Source organism: Cuculus canorus, chromosome 34 (assembly GCF_017976375.1).
Source record: "Cuculus canorus isolate bCucCan1 chromosome 34, bCucCan1.pri, whole genome shotgun sequence".
Lineage (NCBI taxonomy): Eukaryota > Metazoa > Chordata > Aves > Cuculiformes > Cuculidae > Cuculus > Cuculus canorus.
Genome location: NC_071434.1, coordinates 343,272 through 368,903, shown reverse-complemented (window position 1 = coordinate 368,903; position 25,632 = coordinate 343,272). Strand labels below are relative to the sequence as shown.

General features: G+C 62.5%; 3 protein-coding genes across 5 annotated transcripts; 2 read left to right on the top strand and 1 right to left on the bottom strand.

Moving 5' to 3' along the window:
- Positions 1-7,090: 7,090 nt before the first annotated feature.
- LOC128849842 (RNA-binding protein 4B-like) lies at positions 7,091-11,043 on the bottom strand. 2 transcript variants are annotated; one of them, XM_054052471.1, is made up of 4 exons: positions 10,956-11,043; positions 9,227-9,648; positions 7,842-8,544; positions 7,091-7,247 (listed from the first exon to the last, which is right to left on the bottom strand). In XM_054052471.1, exons 2-3 carry the CDS (start codon positions 9,636-9,638, stop codon positions 7,853-7,855), a joined length of 1,104 nt encoding a protein of 367 aa, XP_053908446.1. In that variant the 5' UTR covers positions 9,639-9,648; positions 10,956-11,043; the 3' UTR covers positions 7,091-7,247; positions 7,842-7,852. The 2 variants fall into 2 exon arrangements, with proteins under 2 accessions (XP_053908446.1, XP_053908447.1); XM_054052472.1 differs by lacking the exon at positions 7,842-8,544 and having other exon boundaries at positions 9,164-9,648.
- A 1,496-nt stretch (positions 11,044-12,539) lies between these two features.
- Positions 12,540-15,432, top strand: LOC128849827 (putative nuclease HARBI1). Its single transcript, XM_054052451.1, has 2 exons — positions 12,540-13,332; positions 15,044-15,432. The coding sequence occupies exons 1-2, from the start codon at positions 12,597-12,599 to the stop codon at positions 15,430-15,432; spliced, it is 1,125 nt and encodes a 374-aa protein (XP_053908426.1). The 5' UTR covers positions 12,540-12,596.
- A 4,124-nt stretch (positions 15,433-19,556) lies between these two features.
- Positions 19,557-25,437, top strand: LOC104066452 (RNA-binding protein 14-like). 2 transcript variants are annotated; one of them, XM_054052468.1, is made up of 3 exons: positions 19,557-20,070; positions 22,522-24,103; positions 24,418-25,437. In XM_054052468.1, exons 1-3 carry the CDS (start codon positions 19,725-19,727, stop codon positions 24,623-24,625), a joined length of 2,136 nt encoding a protein of 711 aa, XP_053908443.1. In that variant the 5' UTR covers positions 19,557-19,724; the 3' UTR covers positions 24,626-25,437. The 2 variants fall into 2 exon arrangements, with proteins under 2 accessions (XP_053908443.1, XP_053908445.1); XM_054052470.1 differs by lacking the exon at positions 22,522-24,103 and having other exon boundaries at positions 19,599-20,070; positions 24,418-24,611.
- Positions 25,438-25,632: the final 195 nt, after the last annotated feature.

Sequence of the window (25,632 nt, the reverse complement as noted above, 5' to 3'; positions counted from 1 at the left end):
CCCCCCACTTCCCTTCTGGGCTGCATCCGCTCCCCTCCCCCACCCCCCATCCGTTACACGCAATTAACGGCGTTAATTAAGGGGGGGGGGGGGGGGCCCCCCACCCCCCCCCCCCCCCCCCCCCATGTCCAGGGGGCTCAGGGACACCCCCCCGTCCCCCCAAAATCCCGTGCAAAGGCCTCGCACGAGGGGTGGTAGTGAGAGCGGGGGGGGGGCCCTTGCACGAGGGTTGGGGCTCACACGAGGGGTTGGGGACCCCCATGGGGGCTCACACGAGGGTTGGGGGCTCACACGGGGGTTCACACAAGGGTTGGGGGTTCATACGAGGGTTTGGGGCTCACATGGGGGCTCACACGAGGGTTCACACGAGGGTTGGGGGCTCACACGAGGGTTGGGGGTTCACATCGGGCTTCACACGAGGGTTGGGGTCTCACACGAGGGCTCACACAAGGGTTTGGGGCTCACACGAGGGTTGGGGACCCCCATGGGGGCTCACACGAGGGTTGGGGGTTCACATCGGGCTTCACACGAGGGTTGGGGGCTCACACGAGGGCTCACACAAGGGTTTGGGGCTCACACGAGGGTTGGGGGTTCACATGGGGGCTCACACGAGGGTTGGGGTCTCACATGGGGGTTCACACGAGGGTTGGGGGCTCACGTGGGGGCTCACACGAGGGTTGGGGGCTCACACGGGGGTTCACACGAGGGTTGGGGCTCACACGAGGGTTCAAACGAGGGTTGGGGGCTCACACGGGGGTTCACACGAGGGTTGGGGCTCACACGAGGGTTCACACGAGGGTTGGGGGCTCACACGGGGGTTCACACGAGGGTTGGGGCTCACACGAGGGTTCAAACGAGGGTTGGGGGCTCACACGGGGTCTCACACGAGGGTTTGGGGTTCACACGGGGGTTCACACGAGGTTTGGGGGCTCACACGAGGGTTGGGTGCTCACACAGGGGCTCACACGAGGGTTGGGGGCCCACACGGGGTCTCACACGAGGGTTTGGGGCTCACACGAGTGTTGGGGGCTCACACGGGGGTTCACACGAGGGTTTGGGGTTCACACGGGGTCTCACACGAGGGTTGGGGGCTCACACGGGGGTTCACACGAGGTTTGGGGTTCACATGGGGGCTCACACGAGGGTTGGGGGCTCACACGAGGGTTCAAACGAGGGTTGGGGGCTCACACGGGGTCTCACACGAGGGTTTGGGGTTCACACGGGGGTTCACACGAAGGTTGGGGGCTCACACGGGGGCTCACACGAGGGTTCACTGAGGGTTGGGGGCTCACAGGGGGGTTGGGGACTCAGATAGGGGCTCACACGGGGTCTTGCACGAGGGGTTGGGGTTCACACGAGGGTTGGGGGCTCACACGAGGGTTGGGGCTCACACGGGGGTTCACACGAGGTTTGGGGGCTCACACGAGGGTTTGGGGCTCACACGGGGGTTCACACGAGGGTTGGGGGCTCACACGGGGTCTCACACGAGGGTTGGGGACCCACACGGGGGTTCACACGAGGGTTGGGGTCTTGCACGGGGGTTCACACGAGGGTTGGGGTCTCGCATGGGGGCTCACACGGGGGTCTCACACGAGGGTTTGGGGCTCACACGAGGGTTGGGGGCTCACACGGGGGTTCACACGAGGGTTGGGGGCTCACGTGGGGGCTCACACGAGGTTTGGGGGCTCACATGAGGGCTCACACGAGTGTTGGGGGCTCACATGGGGTCTCACACGAGGGTTTGGGGCTCACATGGGGGCTCACACGAGGGTTGGGGGCTCACACGGGGGTTGGGGGCTCACATGGGGGTTGGGGGCTCACACAGGGTCTCACACGAGGGTTTGGGGCTCACACGAGGGTTGGGGTCTCGCATGGGGGTTCACACGAGGTTTGGGGACCCACACGGGGTCTCACACGAGGGTTTGGGGACCCACATGGGGGCTCACACGAGGGTTTGGGGTTCACACGGGGGTTCACACGAGGGTTGGGGGCTCACACGAGGGCTCACACGAGGGTTGGGGGCTCACACGAGGGTTTGGGGCTCACATGAGGTTTGGGGCTCACACGGGGGTTCACACGAGGGTTGGGGTCTCCCCGTGACACGAGGGCTTTTGCCCAAGTGTGTGTATGTGTGTGTAGGCGTGCAAGGGCTATTCCGCGTGTGCACAAACCCTCGTGCAAGGCCGTGCAAGCCCCCCCCTCTCTCCCTCTGCAAACCCTTCCCTCGTGCACAAACCTCGTGCAAGACCCCCCCCCTTGCCAAAAGTCACTCTTACCTCCCGCTCCTCGTGTCACCGTCAGTGTCACCAGTCGTGCAAGGAAGGGCTCAGGCGTGCAAGGAGGCGCTCAGTCGTGCAAGGAGGCGCTCGGTCGTAGAGGTGGGGGACTCCCAGTCGTGCAAGGGGGGGTTCAGTCGTGCAAGGGGGGGTTCAGGCGTGCAAGGGGGGGGTTCAGTCGTGCAAGGGGGGTTCAGTCGTGCAAGGGGGGGTCCCCAGTCGTGCAAAGGGGGGGTTCAGTCGTGCTCCCTGCACGGGGAGGGGACACAAGCGGCCAAACTCCCCCCTCCGCCTCCGCCCTTCCCCTCCGCCATCGCTTCCTCCGCCGGAGACAACACGGGCGTCCGGTGCCCCCCCCCCCGAAAAAGGGGGGACCCCCCCAAAACTGGGGGGACCCCCCCTAAAATAGGCGACCCCCCCTAAAACAGGGGAACCCCCTAAAACAGGGGATGTAAGTGTCCCCCCCCCAAAAAAGGGGACCCAGATCTATGCCCCCCCCCCAAAAAAAAAGAGGGGAACCGGGTGCCCCCCCAAAAAAAAAGGGGGATCAAAGCATCCCCCCCCCAAAAACAGGGGACCCGGAGATGGCCCCCCCAAAACAGGAGACCCAGGTGACCCCCTGAAAATAGGGGATATAAGTGTGGCCCCCCCAAAAAAAACCCCCCCCCAGGGGACCCAGGAGTCCATGTCCCCCCCAAAATAGGGGACTCAGGCATTGCACCCCCAAAAAAAGGGGGGACTCGGGTGTCTGTGTCCCCCCAAAATAGAGGACTTGGGTGTCTGTGCCCCCCAAAACAGGGGGACTCGGGTGTTTGTGTCCCCCAAAACCAGGGGGACTCGGTGTCTGTGTCCCCCCAAACCAGGGGGACTCGGTGTCTGTGTCCCCCCAAAACAGGGGATTCGGGTGTCTGTGTCCCCCCAAAATGGGGGACTTGGGTGTCTGTGTCCCCCCAAAAAGAGGGGACTCGGGTGTCTGTGTCCCCCCAAAACAGAGGGACTCGGGTGCCTGTGTCCCCCCCAAAATGGGGGACTTGGGTGTCTGTGTCCCCCCAAAACAGGGGGACTCCGGTGTCTGTGTCCCCCCAAAACAGGGGGACTCGGGTGTCTGTGTTCCCCCAAAATAGGGGACTCGGGTGTCTGTGCCCCCCAAAACAGGGGGACTCGGGTGTCTGTGTTCCCCAAAACAGGGGGACTCGGGTGCCTGTGTCCCCCCAAAACAGGGGGACTCGGGTGTCTGTGTTCCCCAAAACAGGGGGACTCGGGTGTCTGTGTCCCCCCAAAATAGGGGACTCGGGTGTCTGTGCCCCCCCAAAACAGGGGACTCGGGTGTTTGTGTCCCCCCAAAACCAGGGGACTCGGGTGTCTGTGCCCCCCCAAACCAGGGGGACTCGGGTGTCTGTGTCCCCCCAAAACAGGGGGACTCGGGTGACTGTGCCCCCCAAAACAGGGGGACTCAGGGGACCCCTCTTCGCGTGGTCCCCCTCTTCCCAAACTCCCCAAAAATGCGCCTTTTACCTCAAATCTTCTCAACATTCCCCTCAAAACGCAACTTTTTCACCGCAAATCCCCTCACAAACACCATTTTTACCCCAAATCCCCCCCCCAGCTCCCCAAAACCGTAACTTTCACCCCAAATCTTCTCACAGCCCTCCCCCAACGCCCCAAACCCACGACTTTCACCTCAAAACTACTCCCATTTTCCCTCCAATTCCCCCCAAAAGCGACTTTTTACCTCAAATCCCCCCACAAACCCCCCCAAAAACGCGATATTTATCTTCTTTCAACTTCTCCCCTCAAATCCAATCCCCAAAAACGTAACTTTTACCTCAAAATTCTCCTCAAACTCCCCAAAAATTCATTTTTTCACTGTACCGACCCGCGCAAACGATCAAAAAATGTGATTTTTGCCTAAAAACGTGATTTTCACCTCAAATTTTCTGAAGTTTACCCTCAAAACCATCAAAATGTGAATTTTTTTCGCCCCAAACCCCCTCGGAAATGCTCCAAAATGTGAATTTCACCTCAAATTTCCACATAGCCCTCCCCAAAGGTCTCAAAAACTCAATTTCTACCTCTAATTTTCAGCAATTCCCTCTCAAACTCCTCAAAAACTTAATTTCTACCTCTAATTTTCAGCAATTTCCTCTCAAACTCCTCAAAAACTCAATTTCCACCTCTAATTTTCAGCAATTCCCTCTCAAACGCCTCAAAAACTCAATTTCCGCCTCTAATTTTCAGCAATTCCCTCTCAAACTCCTCAAAAACTTAATTTCTACCTCTAATTTTCAGCAATTTCCTCTCAAACTCCTCAAAAACTCAACTTCCGCCTCTAATTTTCATCAATTCCCTCTGAAACTCCTCAAAAACTCAATTTCCGCCTCTAATTTTCAGCAATTTCCTCTCAAACGCCTCAGAAACTCAATTTCCACCTCTAATTTTCAGCAATTCCCTCTCAAACGCCTCAGAAACTCAATTTCTACCTCTAATTTTCAGCAATTCCCTCTCAAACGCCTCAAAAACTCAATTTCTACCTCTAATTTTCAGCAATTCCCTCTCAAACGCCTCAAAAACTCAATTTCTACCCCTAATTTTCAGCAATTTCCTCTCAAACGCCTCAAAAACTCAATTTCCACCTCTAATTTTCAGCAATTCCCTCTCAAACTCCTCAAAAACTCAATTTCCACCTCTAATTTTCAGCAATTCCCTCTCAAACTCCTCAAAAACTCAATTTCCGCCTCTAATTTTCAGCAATTCCTTCTCAAACTCCTCAAAAACTCAATTTCCGCCTCTAATTTTCAGCAATTTCCTCTCAAACTCCTCAAAAACTCAATTTCTACCTCTAATTTTCAGCAATTCCCTCTCAAACGCCTCAGAAACTCAATTTCCGCCTCTAATTTTCAGCAATTTCCTCTCAAACTCCTCAAAAACTCAATTTCCACCTCTAATTTTCAGCAATTCCCTCTCAAACTCCTCAAAAACTCAATTTCTGCCTCTAATTTTCAGTAATTCCCTCTCAAACTCCTCAAAAATGCAGTTTTTAGTCACAAATTCCCTCACAAACTCCTCAAAAATGCGGTTTTTTTTAATCAACCCTCATAAAATGCAATTTTCTGCAAAAATTTGAGGTAAAAAATTACATCTTGGGGGATTTCAGGTAAAAAACCCCACAGGGCTGGGAGTCGGCGAAGGGATTTTGGGGTCACAAAAAGCATTTTTGGGGAACTTGAGGGGGAATTTGAGAAGATTTGAGGAGATTGAAGAAAATTTGAGGTAAAAGTTGATTTTTTGGGGGAGTTAATGAGGAGAGTGAGGAAAATTTGAGGTAAAAGTTGATTTTCTGGGGGAGTTAATGAGGAGATTGAAGAAAATTTGAGGTAAAAGTTGGTTTTTGGGGGAGTTAATGAGGAGAATGAAGAAAATTTGAGGTAAAATTTGATTTTTGGGGGAGTTAATGAGGAGATTGAGGAAAATTTGAGGTAAAAGTTGGTTTTGTGGGAGTTAATGAGGAGAATGAGGAAAATTTGAGGTAAAAGTTGGGTTTTGGAAGGAGTTAATGAGGAGATTGAAGAAAATTTGAGGTAAAATTTGATTTTTGGGGGAGTTAATGAGGAGATTGAGGAAAATTTGAGGTAAAAGTTGATTTTTGGGGGAGTTAATGAGGAGATTGAAGAAAATTTGAGGTAAAAGTTGATTTTAGAAGGAGTTAATGAGGAGATTGAAGAAAATTTGAGGTAAAAGTTGGTTTTTGGGGGAGTTAAGGAGGAGATTGAGGAAAATTTGAGGTAAAATTTGATTTTTGGGGGAGTTAATGAGAAGATTGAAGAAAACTTGAGGTAAAAGTTGGTTTTTGTGGGAGTTAATGAGAAGATTGAAGAAAACTTGAGGTAAAAGTTGGTTTTTGGGGGGAGTTAATGAGGAGATTGAAGAAAATTTGAGGTAAAAGTTGATTTTCTGGGGGAGCTAATGAGGAGAATGAAGAAAACTTGAGGTAAAAGTTGGTTTTTGGGGGGAGTTAATGAGGAGATTGAAGAAAATTTGAGGTAAAAGTTGCTTTTTTGGGGGAGTTAATGAGGAGAGTGAGGAAAATTTGAGGTAAAAGTTGGTTTTGGGGGGAGTTAATGAGGAGATTGAAGAAAATTTGAGGTAAAAGTTGGTTTTTGGGGGAGTTAATGAGGAGAATGAGGAAAATTTGAGGTAAAAGTTGGGTTTTGGAAGGAGTTAATGAGGAGATTGAAGAAAATTTGAGGTAAAATTTGATTTTTGGGGGAGTTAATGAGGAGATTGAGGAAAATTTGAGGTAAAAGTTGGTTTTTGTGGGAGTTAATGAGAAGATTGAAGAAAACTTGAGGTAAAAGTTGGTTTTTGGGGGAGTTAATGAGGAGAATGAAGAAAATTTGAGGTAAAAGTTGATTTTTTGGGGGAGTTAATGAGGAGATTGAAGAAAATTTGAGGTAAAAGTTGGTTTTTTTGGGGGAGTTAATGAGGAGATTGAAGAAAATTTGAGGTAAAAGTTGATTTTGGGGGAGTTAATGAGGAGATTGAAGAATATTTGAGGTAAAATTTGCTTTTTCAGAGACAGTTATGAGATCCTTCTTCCAAACGCTCCGATGGAACCGCAGCTCTCCCAGTTGACGTTTTCTTGCTCCCATAATTCCAAGTTTGGTGTCGTTTCACCTTAATTAATCCCCAGGGGATCACAGAACCTCTCCCACCTCCTCATTTTCCCTCATTCCCATCGTTCCGGACCCCCAAACCCTCTCCTGGTTCCCCCCCCCAAGAAAGGACGAGCGGACACAGAGCAGTGAAAACCTTCATTGTGGTGGGAAAAGGGGGGAGGAACCCCGGGGGGACCCCAATCCGCGGGGTGGGGGGCGAGGAAGGCCCGAAGGGGTTTGGGGGCGACTCCGTACAAAAAAAGGAGGGGTGCAGGCGGTGGGGGGGACACGTGGGATCCATCCGAGGCCGCCGGACCTGGAAGAGAGCAGAGAGGTGAGGGGGAGGGCGGTGAAAGGATGGGGGGGAAAGATAGGGGGAATCCATCCCCCCCCCTGACCCCAACCCGGTGACGGCGGCACAGGGCACGGCGCGCTCCCGGCGCTCTGCTACGGTGGGAATGCTGCGTTCGGCACAGTGCCAGCCCAGAGTTGCCAGTAAACGCCGCTTAGGAACCGAGCTCCGGCCTCGGCAGCGCCGGGGATGGCTCACCCGACACCGGCGTCACCGGAGAGGGCTGTCGCGGGGCCTGGTGGCAGCCCAGCGTTCCCAGTAAGCGCCACGCAGCAGCCCAGTTCCGCTGGCAGCAGCGCCAAACGGGGCCGTCGCGGTGCTCGTCGCCGGCCCAGTGTTTCCCAGGCCCAAACCATCCGGCATCGGCCAAGGGTGACCCAACCGGTTGGCAACGCCAGACGTGGCTCATCCGGCACCCACCAGCGCAAAAGACGGCTTGTCCGGCATCGGCAGCGCCGGGATGGCCTGCCCGGCACCCGGAAGCGCCGGGAGCGGTTCGTCTGGCGTCCCCCAGCATCGGGGGCGGCCCTTACGGCGTCCCCCAGCATCGGCGCTCACCTCGGTGGGGCTCAAAAGGCGGAATACCGCGTTCGCTCCGCGTACGGATCCCGCTCGAACCGCTGCATGTCGTAGAGCGAGGCGCGGGCAACCGAGGAGACTGGCGAGAGCTGCCCGCGCTCGTACGTGTAGGCCTCTCCGACGGTGGTGGCCGCGGCGGCCGTGCGGCGCAGGGGGCTTCGATCTCGGGTGTAATAGGAGGAGGAGGCGGCCGCCGCGGCGGCAGTGGCGGCGGCGGCGACGGCGGCCGCCGCGCCCGGGGTCGGCAGCAGAGCTCGATCGTACGCGTCAAGGGTGGTGGGGATGCGACTGGCCATGGCTGTGGTGGCGGCCATGGCCGAGGACTGGACCTGGGAGTACTGGGCATACTGGGAGAACTGGGCCATGGTCTGCTCCGCGTAGGCGTCGTACGCAGAGGCCGTGGCGTAGGAGCGGACGCGGTAGCGCTTGTAGTAGTCGGCCATCCCGCCGTAGGCCTCATCGTAATAGACGGCATCGCCGTAGCCGGTGGCGTAGGGCGTGCGCACGGCGCCGTACTGCTCGTTATAGGCCTCGGCAAAGTCCGCCACTTGGCCCGGGCGATCGACCGGGCACTCCTTAGACCAGTGCCCCTCCTTCCCGCAGCGGTAGCAGCCGCTCTTGTCTCCCATCCCGGGCGCCGTCCGGAGCCGGCTGGTGGACAACTGCACGCGCATCCGCTTGCCTTGAGGAGAGACACGAGAGGGGAGAGGCTGTGGTTATCCGCCGCGGCGCACGGAGGGAACTAAACCACCAGCGAGCCCGAAAAGCAGAGTTTTGACACCGTTTCGGGCCTCTCACGCTGCCCGTTCCGGCAGCAAACGCACATGGGAAGCACCAATCCGCAGCGCGGTGCCGGTTTGCCCGTGATCACCCGTTTTCACCCCACTTCCCGGCAGAGCAGGGGCGCCCCCGGGGTTCCTGGCTGCGCCATGAGCTCCCAGCGCCGGAGCCTGCGCCAAATCTGCTGTGTCGGGGACGAATCTCCCCTTTTTTCCTACAAAAGCCACTGCTGCGGAGCCGCTCTCCGCACAAACGCAAAGCCGCTGCGGCAACGCCAACGCTGGGGAACGATTCTGCCGGCTGAAAGGCCGCCGGCCGGCCAGCGCGGTGCCGCCGGCAGCGGGACACGGCTCTCCGCGAAGCCGCTCGCCCCACAAGACAAACAAAGCATCGAACACCCTCAGCGGCGGCACCAAGCGCCCCTCGCAGCATCGGTGTCACGGATCCAACCCCGCGCCCGTGGAAAACCCTCCCGGAACGGCGGCGGGAGCAGAAGCTCCGCGTACGCCGTCGTCTCCTACCTGACCTGCTGTCTCCGGGCTCAGCCCGGCGCTACCTATTCCGACCCAGGCGGCGCGGATCACCTTGGAACTCGGTGTTGTCCAGCCCGCGGATGGCCTCGACGGCGTCTTCGGCGCGCTCCATGTGGACGAAGGCGTAATCCTTAACGATGTCACACTCGATGACGGGGCCGTACTCCTCGAACTTGGCCCGCAGCTCCAGGTTGGTGCAGGCCGGGCTGATGTTGCCCACGTGCAGCTTGGTGGAGGCTTTGCTCTTGTTCTTGCTCGCCTCCACGTTGATGCAGACGCCGTGGAGTTTGTGGTGGTGGAGGTTCCGGATGGCGTCTTCGGCCGCCGTTTTGTCCTCGATGTGGACGAAGCCGTAGTTCTTGATGATGTCGCACTCCAGCACCTTCCCGTACTGCTCGAAGAGCGAGCGGATCTCCTGCTCCGTCGCCTCGCGCGGAAGGTTCCCAATGAAAAGCTTCACCATTTCGCCCAGCCTGAGGTTCGGGGGGTTCAGGGGCTCAGCCCACACCCCCCTGCACCCCAAGAGCTCTCCTTGCCCGGGAAGGGCCGAAGGGAGTGATCCCCCCCACCTCCAGGGAACCCCTCAAACCCTGAGTGGAGCTGCAGAATCCCATCCTGCTTCCCTCAGACCACAAAGCCCCGGAGACTCCCCCAAACCCTTTGGGCCCCCCAAAGTCCTGGGACCCCCAAGAATGCATTGGTCCCCCCGGGCACCCTTGGGACCCCTCAGAACCCCCTGGATCCCTCCAAACACCCAGGACCCCCCCAAACCCTTGGGTCCCTCCAAACCCCTTTATCCTTCCAAACAACTGGAACCCCCCTGCGCCTCTGAGACCCCCCAATAAGCCCTTAGTCCTTCTTACACCCCTTAAACCACCAAGAACCCCTTGATCCCCCCAAACTCCCCAGATTCCCCTGAACCCCTTGAACTTCTAGAGACCCCCTGGAACCCCCAAGAACACCCTCGTCCTTCCAGAAACCTGGGACCCTCTTCAATCCCCTGGGACCCCCCAAAACCCCCTTGGTCCTCCCCGAAAGTTGGGACCCCCTCGAACCCTCAGGATCCTTAATGACCCCTTACTCTCTACAAACCCCTGGAAGCCTCAAAAATCCCTTGATCCTCCCTGGGATGCTCAAGAACTTCTTGATGCTTCCAAACTCCTGGAACCTCACCAGAACCCCTTGATCTCCCCCAAACCCCCCTGGTCTGCTCTGCACCCCTGGGACCCCCAAGAACCCTTTGGTCCTTCCGAAAACCTCTAACACCCCCCAACCTCTAGGACCCCCAAGAACCCCTTGGTCCTTCCTGCACCCCTGGGACCCCTCCCAAGCCCTGGGACCCCCAAAACCCCTTGGTCCTCCCCGCACCCCTGAGACCCTCTCTGCACTCCTGGGACCCCCAAAACCCCTCGATCCTCCCCGCCCCCCCGGGACCCCTCTCAACCCCTGGGATCCCCAGAACCCCTTGGTCCTCCCTTCCCCCTGGAACCCCTCCCAACCCCTGGGACCCCCAAAACCCATTGGTCCTCCCCGCACCCCTGGGACCCTCTCTGCACCCCTGGGACCCCCAAAGCCCCTCGATCCTCCCCGCCCCCCCGGGACCCCTCCCAACCCCCGGGACCCCCAGAACCCTTTGGTCCTTCCAAATCCCTTGGTCTCCCCTGCACCCCTCGCAACCTCCGACCCCCTGGGATCCGCCCTAAACCTCTCGGGACACCCAGTACCGCCGGGACCGGCTCCGCTTCACCCCTCACCCCCACCCCCCCCCCCCATTTCTCACCGCGGCCCCGCGCTCCCCCCTCGCCGCGACGCTGACGCCAACAAAATGGCGGCCGCCTTGGCCACGCCCCCGCCCCGCGAAGCCCCGCCCACTGCGCGCGCTGATTGGCCGCGACGGGAGGGACGCCCGCGCGCGATTGGCCGAGCCAGGAGTGACGTCAGCGATGGCAGAGCGCGCGCGCGCAGTCCCTCCCCCGGCCAATCACGTGCGGCGGCTGCGGCGCCCGGAGATGAATGGGTGGAGGTGGAGGGAGGAGGGGGCGGGACTTCCCGGTCACGTGGTGGGAGCAGAGCCCAATGGGAGCGGCGGGGAGGGAGGGGCGGGGCTCGGAGGGGCCGCAGCGGCGGCGGCGAAGCGCGAGCGGAGCGGGAACGCTTCCCCCGACGGGACCCGCAGGTCGCACCGCCGGGGAAACCCCCCCCCTACCCCCCCCGCCACCGGGAGGCGACCGGGACCGCGGCCGGACCCGCCCCCAGCGCGGAGCCACGCCCCCTCCCCGAGAACCGCCCTCCCTCCGACCACGCCCCCTCCATCGGGCCCCGCCCCCTCAATGGAACCACCCGAATCCTCTGGCCCCGCCCACTTCCCGTAGCCCCGCCCCTGCCGCAGGTGGCCTTTGCTCCGGCTCCGCCCCATCCACAGAACCACGCCCCCTTCGATTGGCTCCGCCCCTCTTAGCCCCACCCACATCTCCCTCTAAACCCCACCCCTCCAGCCCCACCTCCTTCTAGCCCCGCCCTCTCCCTCTAGCCCCGCCCCCCTCCCATTTAGTCCACTCCCTCTAGGCTTGCTCTACTTTCTAGCCCCGCCCCTTCCCCTCTAGCCCCGCCCACTCCCTGTAGCCTTGTCACTCTATAGCCCTGCCCCTTTCCTTTTAGCCCACCCACTTCCCCTCTAGCTCCACCCCTCCATTTATCCCCACGCTTTAGCCCCACCCACTTCCCATTTAGCCACACCCCTTCCCTCTAGCCCCACCCCCTTTGCAACCACCTTCCTCCTATAGCTCCACCCCCACATAGCCCCACCCCCTCACATAGCCCCACCCACTTCCCCATTTAGCCACACCCCTTCCCTCTAGCCCCACCCCTCCCTTTGCACCCACCTTCCTCCTTTAGCCCCACCCCATATAGCCCCACCCCTTCCCTCTAGCCCCACCCCTTGAGACTAACCTTTGACCTAGCCCAGCCCCTTCCCTTTATGCCCACCTTCCTCCTTTAACCCCACCCCCTCCCATAGCCACACCCCTTCCCTCTAGCCCCACCCCTCCCTTTACACCCACCTTCCTCCTTTAGCCCCACCCCACAGAGCCCCACCTGCTTCCCATTTAGCCACACCCCTTCCTTCTAGCCCCACCCCTCCCTTTACACTTACCTTCCTCTTTTAGCCCCACCCCTTCAGTCCCACCTCCCTCGGCCTAGCCCCGCCCCTCACATAGCCCCACCCCCACATAGCCCCACCCCCACATAGCCCCACCTCCCTCGCTCTAGCCCCGCCCCCTCACATAGCCCCACCCCTTCAGTCCCACCTCCCTCGGCCTAGCCCCACCCCTCACATAGCCCTACCCCCACATAGCCCCGCCCCTTCCCTCTCACCTCGCTCTAGCCCCGCCCCCTCCCTTAGCCCCGCCCCCTCTCCGCGGCCATGTCGGAGGCGGTGCTGCTGCTGCGCCGGGTGCGTGATGGCAGCGTGGACGCCTCCTCCTCCTCCACCTCCGCCTCCTCCCCGTCTCCTCGCCGCAAGCGCAGCCGCCGCCGCCGCTTCTACCCCGAGCACCGCGTGTACCGCGCGCGCTGCTCCTTCCTGGACCTGAGCGAGGAGCAAGTGCTGCGGCGCTACCGCCTCGACAAAGCCGCCATCGCCGCCCTGTGCCGCGAGCTGGGCGCCGACCTCGAGAGCCTGACGGGCCGCAGCCACGCCCTGCCCGTGGCCGTCAAAGTCACCTCGGCCCTCACCTTCTTGGCTTCCGGCTCTTTCCAAACGGCCACGCGCCACTCCACCGGCATCAGCCAATCCGCCATGTCCAACTGCTTGGCGCAGTTCCTGGAAGCGCTGCAGCGCCGCGCCACGCGTTACATCGCTTTCCCCAACGCCGTCGAAGCCGCCGTCGCCGTCACTCCCACCGGAACGTTTCCCGGCGTTTTGGGTTTGGTTGGCGGCATGCACGTGGCGCTGCGTGCGCCGTCGGAGAACGAGCCGGCTTACCGTAACGCCGCCAACTACCACTCCATCAACATGCAGGTGGTGTGCGACGCCGCCGGCGCCATCACCAACGTCGTGGCTAAATTCCCCGGGTCGTGTCCCAACGCCGCCGTCCTGGAGAACTCGGCCGTGGCGCGGCTGATGGAGGGAGCGCGGCCGCACGGCGCCTGGCTGCTGGGTGAGGGGGGGGCTTGGGGGGGCTGGGGGGGCCCTAGAGATCTGGGGGGGGGGGGTTAGGGGTCTGGGGGGGGCGGCTTGGGGGTCTGGGGGAGCCCTAGAGATCTGGGGGGGGGGGGGCTTAGGGGGTGACTTGGGGGTCTGGGGGAGCCCTAGAGATCTGGGGGGGGAGCTTAGGGGGCTGGGGGTGACTTGGGGGTCTGGGGGAGGGGGGGGGTTTGGGGTCTGGGTGTGACTTGGGGGTCTGGGGAGCCCTAGAGATCTGGGGGGGGCGCTATAGGGGTCTGGGGGAGCCCTAGAGATCTGGGGGGGGCTTAGGGGGTGACTTGGGGAGCCACAGAGATCTGGGGGGGGGTGACCTGGGGGGCTGTGGAGGTGACTTGGGGGGCTGTGGGAGCCCTAGAGATCTGGGGGGGGGGGTTTAGGGGGTGACTTGGGGGGCTGGGGGAGCCCTAGAGATCTGGGGGGGGGGGGGGTTTAGGTGTCTGGGGGGGTGACTTGGGGGGCTGGGGGAGCCCTAGAGATCTGGGGGGGGCGCTATAGGGGTCTGGGGGAGCCCTAGAGATCTGGGGGGGGGGCTTAGGGGGTGACTTGGGGGGCTGGGGGAGCCCTAGAGATCTGGGGGGGGCGCTATAGGGGTCTGGGGGAGCCCTAGAGATCTGGGGAGGGGGGGTTAGGGGTCTGGGGGAGCCCTAGAGATCTGGGGGGGCTTAGGGGGTGACTTGGGGGGGTCTGGGGGAGCCCTAAAGATCTGGAGGGGGAGCTTAGGGGGCTGGGGGTGACTTGGGGGTCTGGGGGAGGGAGGGGGGGTTTGGGGTCTGGGGGTGACCTGGGAGGGCTTAGGGGGTGACTTGGGGGGCTGTGGGAGCTCTAGAGATCTGGGGGGGGGCTTAGGGGGTGACTTGGGGGGCTGGGGGAGCCCTAGAGATCTTGGGGGGGGGGCTTAGGGGGTGACTTGGGGGTCTGGGGGAGCCCTAGAGATCTGGGGGGGGGTACTATAGGGGGCTGGGGGGGTGACTTGGGGGTCTGGGGGAGCCCTAGAGATCTGGGGGGGGGGTTTAGGTGTCTGAGGGGGTGACTTGGGGGGCTGGGGGAGCCCTAGAGATCGGGGGGGGGGCTTAGGGGTCTGGGGGAGAGGGGGGGTTTGGGGTCTGGGGGTGACTTGGGGGGCTGTGGGGGTGACTTGGGGGTCTGGGGGAGCCCTAGAGATCTGGGGGGGGCCCATTTCATCCCCCCCTTCTCCTCCATTTTTAGGGTCTGCCCCCCCACTTTCAGACTCTCACCCCTCCTTCACCCCCCCCTTTCTCCCCTTCCCCCCATTTTTGGGGTCTGGCCCCCCCACTTTCAAACTCTCACCCCTCTTTCCCCCTCCCCCCATTTCATCCCCCCCCTTCCCCTCCATTTTTGGGGTCTGCCCCCCCACTTTCAGACTCTCACCCCTCTTTCCCCCCCCCCCTTTCTCCCCTTCCCCTCCATTTTAGGGGTCTCCCCCCCCCTTTTCAGACTCTCACCCCTCTTTCCCCCCCCCCCCCATTTCATCCCCCCCCCTCCCCTCCATTTTTAGGGGTCTGCCCCCCCACTTTCAGACTCTCACCCCTCCTCTTGCCCCCCCCTCTTTATTTCACCCCCCCCTTTCTCCCCTTCCCCCCCATTTTTGGGGTCTCCCCCCCCCCCCCTTTCAGACTCTCACCCCTCTTTTTTCCCCCCCCCAGGTGACCACTCGTACCCCCTGAAGCCGTGGCTGCTGACGCCCATTTTGGGGGCGCGGGGGGGCCCCGAAGGCCGCTATAACGCCCTCCACCGCCAGGCCTTGGCTCCCCTTCGCCGGACCCTCGCTCTCCTCCGCCTTCGCTTCCGCTGCCTCGACCGCTCTCGCGCCGGGGGGGGGCTCCAATACGCCCCCCCAAAAGTCTGCCAGATCTTCTTGGCCTGCTGCATCCTCCACAACATCGCCCTGCGCCGACGTATGCCCCTCGAGCTCCCCGACGGCTGCGCGCCCCACGAAGGGCCCCCCCAGGACCCCCACCCCGGGCACGGCTCCAGCGAGGCTCGGGCCGTCCGCGCCCGCGTCGTCCAGCAAGTGAGGGACGGCTTGGCGTGAGGCACCCCCAGAGTTTAGGGGGGGCTTTGACCCCCCTTTTGGGAGGCTTTGGGCTTTTTTTGGGGGGGGCTCTGATGCCTTTGGGGGGGCTTTGACCCCCTTTTGGGAGGCTTTGGGCTTTTTTTGGGGGGCTCTGATGCCTTTGAGGGGGCTCTGAGCCCTTTTCTGGGGGGCTCTGATGCCTTTGGGGGGGCTCTGAGCCCTTTTCTGGGGGGCTCTGATGCCTTTGAGGGGGCTCTGAGCCCTTTTTGGGGCGCTCTGATGCCTTTGAGGGGGCTCTGAGCCCTTTTTGGGGCGCTCTGATCCTTTTGGGGGGGCTCTGATGCCTTTGAGGGGGCTCTGAGCCCTTTTTTGGGGGGCTCTGAGCCCTTTTGGGAGGCTTTGGGGCCTTCTCAGGGGGCACTGAGCCCTTTTTTGGGGGGCTCTGATTCCTTTGGGGGGGCTTTGACCCCCTTTTGGGAGGCTTTGGGCTTTTTTTGGGGGGGCTCTGATGCCTTTGAGGGGGCTCTGAGCCCTTTTTTGGGGGGCTCTGATGCCTTTGAGGGGGCTCTGAGCCCTTTTGGGAGGCTTTGGGGCCTTCTCAGGGGGCGCTGAGCCCTTTTTTGGGGGGCTCTGATGCCTTTGAGGGGGCTTTGACTCCCTTTTGGGAGGCTTTGGGCTTTTTGGGGGGGCTCTGATGTCTTTGGGGGGGCTTTGACCCCCTTTTGGGAGGCTTTGGGCTTTTTTTTGGGGGGTTCTGATGCCTTTGAGGGGGCTCTGAGCCCTTTTTTGGGGGGCTCTGATTCCTTTGGGGGGGCTTTGACCCCCTTTTGGGAGGCTTTGGGGCCTTCTCAGGGGGTGCTGAGCCCTTTTTTGGGGGGTTCTGATGCCTTTGAGGGGGTTCTGATGCCTTTAGGGGGGCTCTGAGCCCTTTTGGGAGGCTTTGGGGTCTTCTCAGGGGGCTCTGAGCCCTTTTTTGGGGGGCTCTGATGCCTTTGAGGGGGCTCTGAGCCCTTTTTTGGGGGGTTCTGATGACTTTGAGGGGGTTCTGATGCCTTTGGGGGGGCTCTGATGCTTTTTAGGGGGCTCTGAGCCCTTTTGGGAGGCTTTGGGCTTTTTTTGGGGGGGCTCTGATGCCTTTGAGGGGGTTCTAAGCCCTTTTTTGGGGGGTTCTGATGCCTTTGAGGGGGCTCTGAGCCCTTTTTGGGGGGCTCTGATGCCTTTGGGGGGGCTCTGAGCCCTTTTGGGAGGCTTTGGGGCCTTCTCAGGGGGCTCTGAGCCCTTTTTGGGGGGCTCTAATCCCTTTCTAAGGGACTCTGAGCCCTTTTTGGGGGGCTCTGATGCCTTTGGGGGGGCTCTGAGCCCTTTGGGGGGGACCTGATCCCTTTGGGGGGCACCCCGATCTCTTAGAGGGACCTTTGACCACTTTTTGGGGGGCTCTGATGCCTTTGAGGGGGCTCTGACCCCTTTGGGGAGGCTTTGGGCCCTTCTCAGGGGCCTCTGATCCTTTTGGGGGGGTTCTGATGCCTTTGAGGGGGCTCTGAGCCCTTTTTGGGGGGGCTCTGATGCCTTTGGGGGGGCTCTGAGCCCTTTTGGGAGGCTTTGGGGCCTTCTCAGGGGGCGCTGAGCCCTTTTTTGGGGGGCTCTGATTCCTTTGGGGGGGCTCTGAGCCCTTTTGGGAGGCTTTGGGCTTTTTTGGGGGGGCTCTGATGCCTTTGGGGGGGCTTTGATCCCCTTTTGGGAGGCTTTGGGCTTTTTTGGGGGGGGCTCTGATGCCTTTGAGGGGGCTCTGAGCCCTTTTTGGGGCGCTCTGAGGCCTTTGGGGGGGCTTTGACCCCGTTTTGGGAGGCTTTGGGGCCTTCTCAGGGGGCGCTGAGCCCTTTTTTGGGGGGCTCTGATTCCTTTGGGGGGGCTTTGACCCCGTTTTGGGAGGCTTTGGGCTTTTTTGGGGGGCTCTGATTCCTTCGGGGGGGCTCTGAGCCCTTTTTGGGGGCCTCTGATGCCTTTGGGGGGGCTCTGACCCCTTTTGGGAGGCTTTGGGCTTTTTTTGGGGGGGCTCTGATGCCTTTGGGGGGGCTTTGACCCCCTTTTGGGAGGCTTTGGGGCCTTCTCAGGGGGTGCTGAGTCCTTTTTTGGGGGCTCTGAGCCCTTTTTTGGGGGGTTCTGATGCCTTTGGGGGGCTCTGAGCCCTTTTTGGGGGGCTCTGAGCCCTTTTGGGAGGCTTTGGGGCCTTCTCAGGGGGCTCTGAGCCCTTTTTTGGGGGGTTCTGATGCCTTTGAGGGGGCTCTGATGCCTTTGAGGGGGCTCTGAGCCCTTTTTGGGGGGGCTTTGATGCCTTTGGGGGGGCTCTGAGCCCTTTGGGGAGGCTTTGGGGCCTTCTCAGGGGGCTCTGAGCCCTTTTTGGGGGGTTCTGATGCCTTTGAGGGGGCTCTGAGCCCTTTTTGGGGGGCTCTGATGCCTTTGGGGGGGCTCTGAGCCCTTTTGGGAGGCTTTGGGGCCTTCTCAGGGGGCACTGAGCCCTTTTTTGGGGGGCTCTGATGCCTTTGGGGGGGCTCTGAGCCCTTTTTGGGGGGGGCTCTGATGCCTTTGGGGGGGGCTCTGAGCCCATTTGGAGGGGACCTGATCCCTTTGGGGGGCACCCCAATCTCTTAGGGGGGGGCCTTTGAGCCCTTTTTGGGGGGCTCTGATGCCTTTGGGGGGGCTCTGAGTCCATTTAGAGGGGACCTGGTCCCTTTCGGGGCACCCCAATCTCTTTAGGGGGGCCTTTGATCCCTTTTTGGGGGGCTCTGATGCCTTTGGGGGGGCTCTGAGCCATTTGGAGGGGACCTGATCCCTTTGGGGGGCACCCCAATCTCTTTTGGGGGGGCCTTTGAGCCCTTTTTGGGGGGCTCTAATCCCTTTGGGGGGGGCTCTGAGCCCATTTTGGGGGGGCACTGATGTCTTGGGGGGGTGTCCCTGCCGCCCCCCCCTTTGTCAGCACTTCTTTTGGGGTGAATAAATGGATTTTAGAGCCGCGGGGTCTGAGCTGAGTTGGGGGGAACAGAGACCATGACTGTAGGGGACCCCCAAACCCCCCTTGGGGCCCCCCAATCCCCTTCCTCATCCCTCAGCCCCCCCCAACCCCCCTAAGGGCCCCCCAATCCCCTTCCTCATCCCTCAGCCCCCCCCCAACCCCCCCAGGGGCCCCCCAATCCCCTCCTCACACCTCCAGGATCCCCCAACCCCCCTAAGGGCCCCCCAACCGCCTCCTCACACCTCCAGGATCCCCCAACTCCTCTCGGGACCCCCAAACCTCTCTCCTCACCCCCCCAATCCCCCTAAGGACCCCCAAACCCCCCTCCTCATCCCCCCAATCCCCCTAAGGACCCTCAAACCTCCCTCCTCACCCCCCCAATCCCCTATGGGACCCCCAAACCTCCCTCTTCATCCCCTAAGGACCCCCAAACCCCCCTCCTCACCCCCCCAATCCCCTATGGGACCCCCAAACCTCCCTCTTCACCCCCCCAATCCCTCTAAGGACCCCCAAACCCCCCTCCTCACCCCCCCAATCCCCTATGGGACCCCCAAACCCCCCTCCTCACCCCCCCAATCCCCTATGGGACCCCCAAACCCCCCTCCTCACCCCCTCAATCCCCCTAAGGACCCCCAAACCTCTCTCCTCTGCCCTCCAATCCCCCTTTGGACCCCCAAACCCCCTCCTCACCTCCCCAACCCCCCCCAATGCCCCCAGCGACCCCCAAAACCTCCCCCCCAATCCCCCTCCTCTCATTCTCGAGGCTGCGAAGGCCGCGCATGCGCAATGGCGACCACGTGCGCGGACACAGGGCGAGCCCTTCGCGCATGCGCAGTGGGCGGGGAGAGCGAGCGGCGTGGCAGAGAAACGCATGCGCAGAACCTGCGCTGAGTGGGCGGGAGACGGAGCCCATCAGCCCCGCGCGTGCGCAGATCTGACAGCGCCGAGTGGGCGGGGCACGAGGCGACACGTATGCGCAGCCCGGAAACCGCGCGCAGAGCCGGTTGGGGGGGGGGGGGGGGCGGAGAAACACGACCCCCTGCGCATGCGCAGTGCGGACAGCGCCCTCAGTAGGCGGTGGCGAGCTCAGAATGGGCGGGGCACGGAGCGGCACGCATGCGCAGCGCGCAAGGCGCGCGCGGAGCCCGTGGGGGGGCAGCCCCGCGCATGCGCAGTGCGCAGCGCGCGCCCCCTTCGCTCTCCCGCTCCCCCCCTTTCCCCTTTCCCGCCCGGCGCTGAGGCGACGCCGCCATTTTGTGAGGCCGCGCTCAACCGCTGCCCCCTTCTCCTTCCTCCAACCATGCGCCCCGGTATTAAACTCTTCGTGGGCAACGTCCCCGAAGAGGCGACGGCGGAAGAGCTGAGCGAGCTGTTCGGCGGCGCGGCGGGGCCGGTGCTGGGCATCGCGCTGATGAAACAGTTCGCTTTCGTCCACCTGCGGGACGAGGCGGCGGCCGCGCGCGCCATCGCGCAGCTCAACGGGCACCAACTGCACGGGCGCCGCATCGTGGTGGAACCTTCGCGGCCGCGACCCACCAACACCTGTAAAATCTTTGTGGGGAACGTTTCGGCCGCTTGTACCAGCGCCGAGCTCCGGGCGCTCTTCCAGCAATACGGGACCGTGGTGGAGTGCGACGTGGTCAAAGGTAGCGGGACACGCCGGGCCTGGGGGGGCGGAACCGGGTCCTGCTGAGGCACCCAGTGTGAAACTGGGGGGGAACCGGGTCCTGCTGAAGGCACCCAGTGTGAAACTGGGGGGGAACCGGGTCCTGCTGAGGCACCCGGAGTGAAACTGGGGGGGAACTGGGGGGAAGCTGGAGGGACTTGGGTCCTCCTGATGTCTTCCCAGTACGAAACTGGGGGGAAACTGGGGGAATCTGGACCTCCTGCTGTCTTCCCAGTACAAAACTGGGGGGAAACTGGGGGAATCTGGAGGGACCGGGTCTTCCTGCTGTCTTCCCAGTACAAAACTAGGGGGAAACTGGGGGAATCTGGACCTCCTGCTGTCTTCCCAGTACAAAACTGGGGGGAAACTGGGGGAATCTGGAAGGAAACTGGGGGAATCTGGACCTCCTGCTGTCTTCCCAGTACAAAACTAGGGGGAAACTGGGGGGAAACTGGGGGAATCTGGACCTCCTGCTGTCTTCCCAGTACAAAACTGGGGGGAAACTGGGGGAATCTGGAAGGAAACTGGGGGAATCTGGACCTCCTGCTGTCTTCCCAGTACAAAACTGGGGGGAAACTGGGGGAATCTGGACCTCCTGCTGTCTTCCCAGTACAAAACTGGGGGGAAACTGGGGGAATCTGGACCTCCTGCTGTCTTCCCAGTACAAAACTAGGGGGAAACTGGGGGAATCTGGACCTCCTGCTGTCTTCCCAGTACAAAACTAGGGGGAAACTGGGGGAATCTGGAAGGAAACTGGGGGAATCTGGACCTCCTGCTGTCTTCCCAGTACAAAACTGGGGGAATCTGGGCCTCCTACTGTCTTCCCAGTACAAAACTGGGGGGAAACTGGGGGAATCTGGACCTCCTGCTGTCTTCCCAGTACAAAACTGGGGGGAAACTGGGGGAATCTGGAGGGCCCGGGTCTTCCTGCTGTCTTCCCAGTACAAAACTAGGGGGAAACTGGGAGAAAACTGGGGGAATCTGGACCTCCTGCTGTCTTCCCAGTACAAAACTGGGGGGAAACTGGGGGAATCTGGAGGGCCCGGGTCTTCCTGCTGTCTTCCCAGTACAAAACTGGGGGAAACTGGGTCTTTCTGAACCCCTCAAAGTGAAACTGGGGGGAACTGGGTGCCCCTGCTGCCCGCCCAGTACAGAACTGGGGGGGGAATTAGGTCCTTCTGAACCCCTCAACACTAAAGTTGGGGGGAACGGGGTGCTCTTGCTGTCCTCCAGTACAGAACTGGGTCGTCCTGCTGCCCTCCCAGTAGTTAACTGGGGAAACTGGGTCCTGGTGTTGTCTCCCCCGACAGAAAACGGGGTTCCCCTGCCACCCCCAAGGTGAAACTGGGGGGAACTGGAGTCCTCGTGTTGCCCCCCAGCACAGAACTGGGGGGACTGGGGGAGGCTGTTGCCCCCTAACTGGGAACTGGGGGGAGCCGAGTTCTCCTGCCGTCCCCCTGCATGGAACTGGGGGGGCTGGCTGCTCCTGCTGCCCCCCCGGTACAAAACTCGGGGGGCTGGTTGCTCGTCTGCCCCCCTCAATTCCGCAGGCTCCGCTCTTCCCAACCGGCTCCGGGCCTGGGCGGTGGGAACCTACTGCCATTCCCCCAAATCCCAATTGCGGCTTCACTTCCACACGGTGCGACCGTTCCCTGTCAGCACAACCACGGGACGCCAAATTCCCGACTGCGCGGCACCGAGGGGACGGTGTCCCCCCTCCTCCTGTCCCCCCAAAAGGTCCCCCTTGCTCCTCCGCCGCGCCGCGGGGTGACGTTGCCTCTGCTCTCTCGTCCCAGGTCGCAGCCGTGCCGGCTCCATCCCACCAGGATGCAACTTCCCAGCGGAGCCCCCCAAACGGATCCAGTGGCCCCGCGGCCGGTTTTGGGGGGGTTGGGTCCCCTTCTTGGGGTGCCGGGAGGGACGGGCTGGCAGAGGAACCGGGCTGCGGTTTGCACTGTGTGCCAGGCCAAGCCGTACGGCAAAGCTGTGCCGGTTCCGGTGCCCCCTGCTCCGTGTGCCGGCCTCCCGGACCCGTCGTGCCACAGGGGACGACCTTCGGCCACCGCGGCGGCATCTGAACCCCCAAATCCGGTGGCCGGGCCTGGCCTGGGGAGCGGCTCGTGCGCTGGCCCCACTTCTGCTGTCCCTCACCTTGCTCCGCGGCATCTCTGCGGCCGCGCCACCTCCGTGCTCTGCGGCTCCCGGCTGGGTGCTTCCTTCTTCCTTCTCTTCCCCTTCCCTCTCGCTTCCTCCCCTTCCCTCTCGCTTCCTTCTCCCCTTCCCTCTCGTTCTCGCTCCGTGTCCCCTCCTCTCTCCCCTTCGCCGTCGCTCCGTCTCTCTCTGCTCCGCTCTGGGCTGCGGCGCTCCCGGTTCAGCGTGCGGTGCGCGAGGCCCCTGTAACGCCCTCTCTTTTCTCCCCGCCCCGCCTCAGACTACGCCTTTGTGCACATGGAGAGCGAAGCGGAGGCCAAGGCCGCCATCGAGCACCTGAACGGGAAGGAGGTGAAGGGGCGCCGCGTCAACGTCGAGCTCTCCACCAACGTCCAGAAGAAGGGCGGTGCCGCGGCCGCGCCGCCCGCCCTCGCCCTCGACAAGAGCAAGCGCCTGGCCCTCGAGTACCGCGAGCGCTTCCAGCCCAAGACCGAGGGCTTCGACCCGCAGCGCCGCCCGCCCGACGCCGCCTTCCCCGCGCCGGCCGCCTACGCTACCGCCAACTCCCTCTACGATTACCAGACGCGCTTCGGCGCTGCCGCAGCCCCCAAGTATGACGCCTTCGAGGCGCAGGCCCGCCCCGCGTCCCCCTCGTACTTCGGGAGGGACCGCAGTCCGCTCCGGCGCTCGCCGAGCCGCACCAGCTACGCGGCGGTGACGCTCCCCATGACGGCGCAGCCGGCCGCCTACCGCGCCCAGCCTTCGGCCTCGCTCGGCGCGGCCTACCGCCCGCAGCCCACCACCGGCCAGGCCGCCGCGTACCGGGCCCAGCCCTCCGCCTCGTTGGGCAGCGCCTACCGCTCCCAGCCCGCCGGCTCCCTCGGCGCTTCCGGCGCCCAGCCGGCTGCTACCGCCAACTCCCTCGCCTCCTACGGCGCCCAACCCACCGCCGCCTCCTACGGCGCGCAGCCCGCTGCCTCCCAGCTCTCCGGCTACGGCGTCCAGTCCGCCGCGCTGGCCTCCTCCTACGGAGCGCAGGCCGCCACCGGCTACTCCACCTCCTACGGCACCCAGGCTGCCGCTTATGGCGCCCAGGCCGCCGCCGGCCCTGCCGCCTCCTATAGCGCCCAAGCCATGGCCACGCACGTGGCTTCCTACGGTGCCCAGGCCGCTGGCCACGCCGCTTCCTACGGCGCGCAGCCCATAGACGGCCACGCCGCCTCCTACGGCGCCCAGCCTGCCGCCGCGCTCTCTGCCTCCTACGGCGCCCAGGCCGTGGCGGCGCACGCCACCTATGGTGCCCAGGCGGTGGCCGGTCACGCCGCCGCCTACCAGCCCGTTGCCGGCCACTCCGGTTCCTACGGCGCCCAGCCAGCGGCCGCGCTCTCTGCCTCCTACGGCGCCCAGCCCGCCGCCGGCCACTCGGCTACCTACGGCGCCCAGCCCGGTGCCAACCTGCCTGCTTCCTACGGCAGCCAGTCCGCCGCCGCCGCGCTCTCGGCCACCTACGGCGCCCAAGCGGCCGCTTCCTACAGCAGCCAGGCCGCTGCCGCGTCCTACAAGGCGCAGGCCTCGGCCCCGCTGACGGCAGCCTACCGCGCCCAGGCCTCTGGCGGGATGGCGGCGTCGTACCCGGCACAGCAGGCCTCCTCCGCCGCGCTGGCGGCCGCCTACCGCGCCCAGCCGGGCAGTGCCTACGACGCGCCGAGCCAGCTGGGGCAGCAGGCGGCTTCCTACCTGGGCCTGTCGCAGGCCGCCGCCGCCGCCGTCGCACCGCCCTACGAGCGCACCCGCCTCTCGCCGCCTCGCAGCGCCGCCGCCTACGACGATCCGTACAAAAAGTCCTCCGCTCTGGCTAAAAGGTACGGCGCCTGGCGGGGAAAACCCATGCCCCCGCGCCTCAATCCGCGCCGCCTGCCGGGCTCGCGCTCGGCACGGTTCACTAACACCGCGCACGCGAGGATGGGCGCCGTGTGGGCTCCGACGCTGCCAATCCCATTCCCGGGGAGGGGTGGGAACGGGGGCTTCGTCCGCGATGAGGGGAGCGCGGAACGCGGGTGCCGCTTCCCCGGCCTCTGCCGGCACCGCGCCGCGTCTCCAGGCGCGATGCGGTCGTTGGCGGCGTTTGATCCGCTGCCTTCGCCCCCGTTCACCTCCCGTCTCTTCTCCTGTCCAGGTACGGCTCTGAGCGCCGGCTCTCCGACCTCGCCGATTACCGCCGGTTAGCGGACTCGCCGCTGGCGTACCGCCGCTCGCCCACCAAGTCGCCAATGGATTACCGCCGGCTGCCGGATGCACACGCCGACTACAGCCGCTACTCGGGCGGCTACGGCGATTACCTGCCCGCTGCCCGCGTCCACTCGGGCTACCAGCGCCGCCTCTGAGCCCGGCAGCGCCGCCGCCACCGCGTCCGGCTGCTGCGGCACCGCGCGGTCGCGCTCTGCCTGTTGCCGCGGTCGCTCTGGCTGCATCCCCGGAGCAGGGACGGTTGGTTTTTAGCTGCTTTTTTTTCCCCTTCTCGTTTTTGGGTGTTTTTAGAAGGAGTTGCGGTTACGGTAGGGAACCGCGGGGGGAATCTGTGCCGCCGCTACCGTGGAACTGTTGTGCCGGTGCAGCCCCACTCTTTTATAAAGGACGATTTGGGTCGGTTTGGGTCGGTTTCCCCCTTTTCCGGCGCGGCACCGAGGTTTTGTACGACTGTAAATAAACGCAGGGCTCGTGGCCGTTTCCCTTTTGGCTCCCGTCTGGTTTCTTCCCGGCACGAAGGGCCGGAGCGCCGCCGGCAGCTGCCGCTCCAGCCCCAAACCGGACCTCGGCGCCTTTTTTTTGGGGTGAAAAAAGCCAGATTTGAGCAAAGCCACCCCGGGAGGTGAGGTCGGGTTTGTGGCAGCCCCGGTTCTGCGGCTGCTCGGCGCGGCACAACCGACGCCTCTCCCGGCATCCGGAGCAGCCGGATTTGAGGCGAACTACGGATGGTTTGAGGAATAACGAGCCCAGACGGACAACCAGCGAGGATTAATTATTCGCCTGGGTGCTAATTAGGCAATTTGGGGACTCATAAGCCACCCTGGGGCCTGATTACCACTTCAGTGCTTAATTAACCACCGGAATGGAGCCCGCGGGGACGGCAACCGCAGGGAGAACCGGGAACGGAGGCCGCGGGGACTGCGATGGAAGGGAGAACCGGGAATGGAGCCCGCGGGGATGGCAATGGAAGGGAGAACCGGGAATGGAGCTCGCGGGGATGGCAACGGAAGGGAGAACCGGGAACGGAGCCCGTGGGGACGGCAACGGAAGGGAGAACCGGGAACGGAGCCCGTGGGGATGGCAACGGAAGGGAGAACCGGGAACGGAGGCCGCGGCAACGGAAGGGAGAACCGGGAACGGAGCC

What these genes read in the sequence shown, in the direction of transcription:
- LOC128849827 (XM_054052451.1), top strand. Translation starts at nt 12,597, where the DNA reads ATGTCGGAGGCGGTGCTGCTGCTGCGCCGGGTGCGTGATGGCAGCGTG. An exon ending in GCACGGCGCCTGGCTGCTGG is followed by an intron (nt 13,333 to 15,043) that starts GTGAGGGGGGGG and finishes TCCCCCCCCCAG; the next exon opens with GTGACCACTCGTACCCCCTG.
- LOC104066452 (XM_054052468.1), top strand. Translation starts at nt 19,725, where the DNA reads ATGCGCCCCGGTATTAAACTCTTCGTGGGCAACGTCCCCGAAGAGGCG. An exon ending in GGAGTGCGACGTGGTCAAAG is followed by an intron (nt 20,071 to 22,521) that starts GTAGCGGGACAC and finishes GCCCCGCCTCAG; the next exon opens with ACTACGCCTTTGTGCACATG. An exon ending in TCCTCCGCTCTGGCTAAAAG is followed by an intron (nt 24,104 to 24,417) that starts GTACGGCGCCTG and finishes TCTCCTGTCCAG; the next exon opens with GTACGGCTCTGAGCGCCGGC.
- LOC128849842 (XM_054052471.1), bottom strand. Translation starts at nt 9,638, where the DNA reads ATGGTGAAGCTTTTCATTGGGAACCTTCCGCGCGAGGCGACGGAGCAG. An exon ending in GGACAACACCGAGTTCCAAG is followed by an intron (nt 8,545 to 9,226) that starts GTGATCCGCGCC and finishes TCTCTCCTCAAG; the next exon opens with GCAAGCGGATGCGCGTGCAG.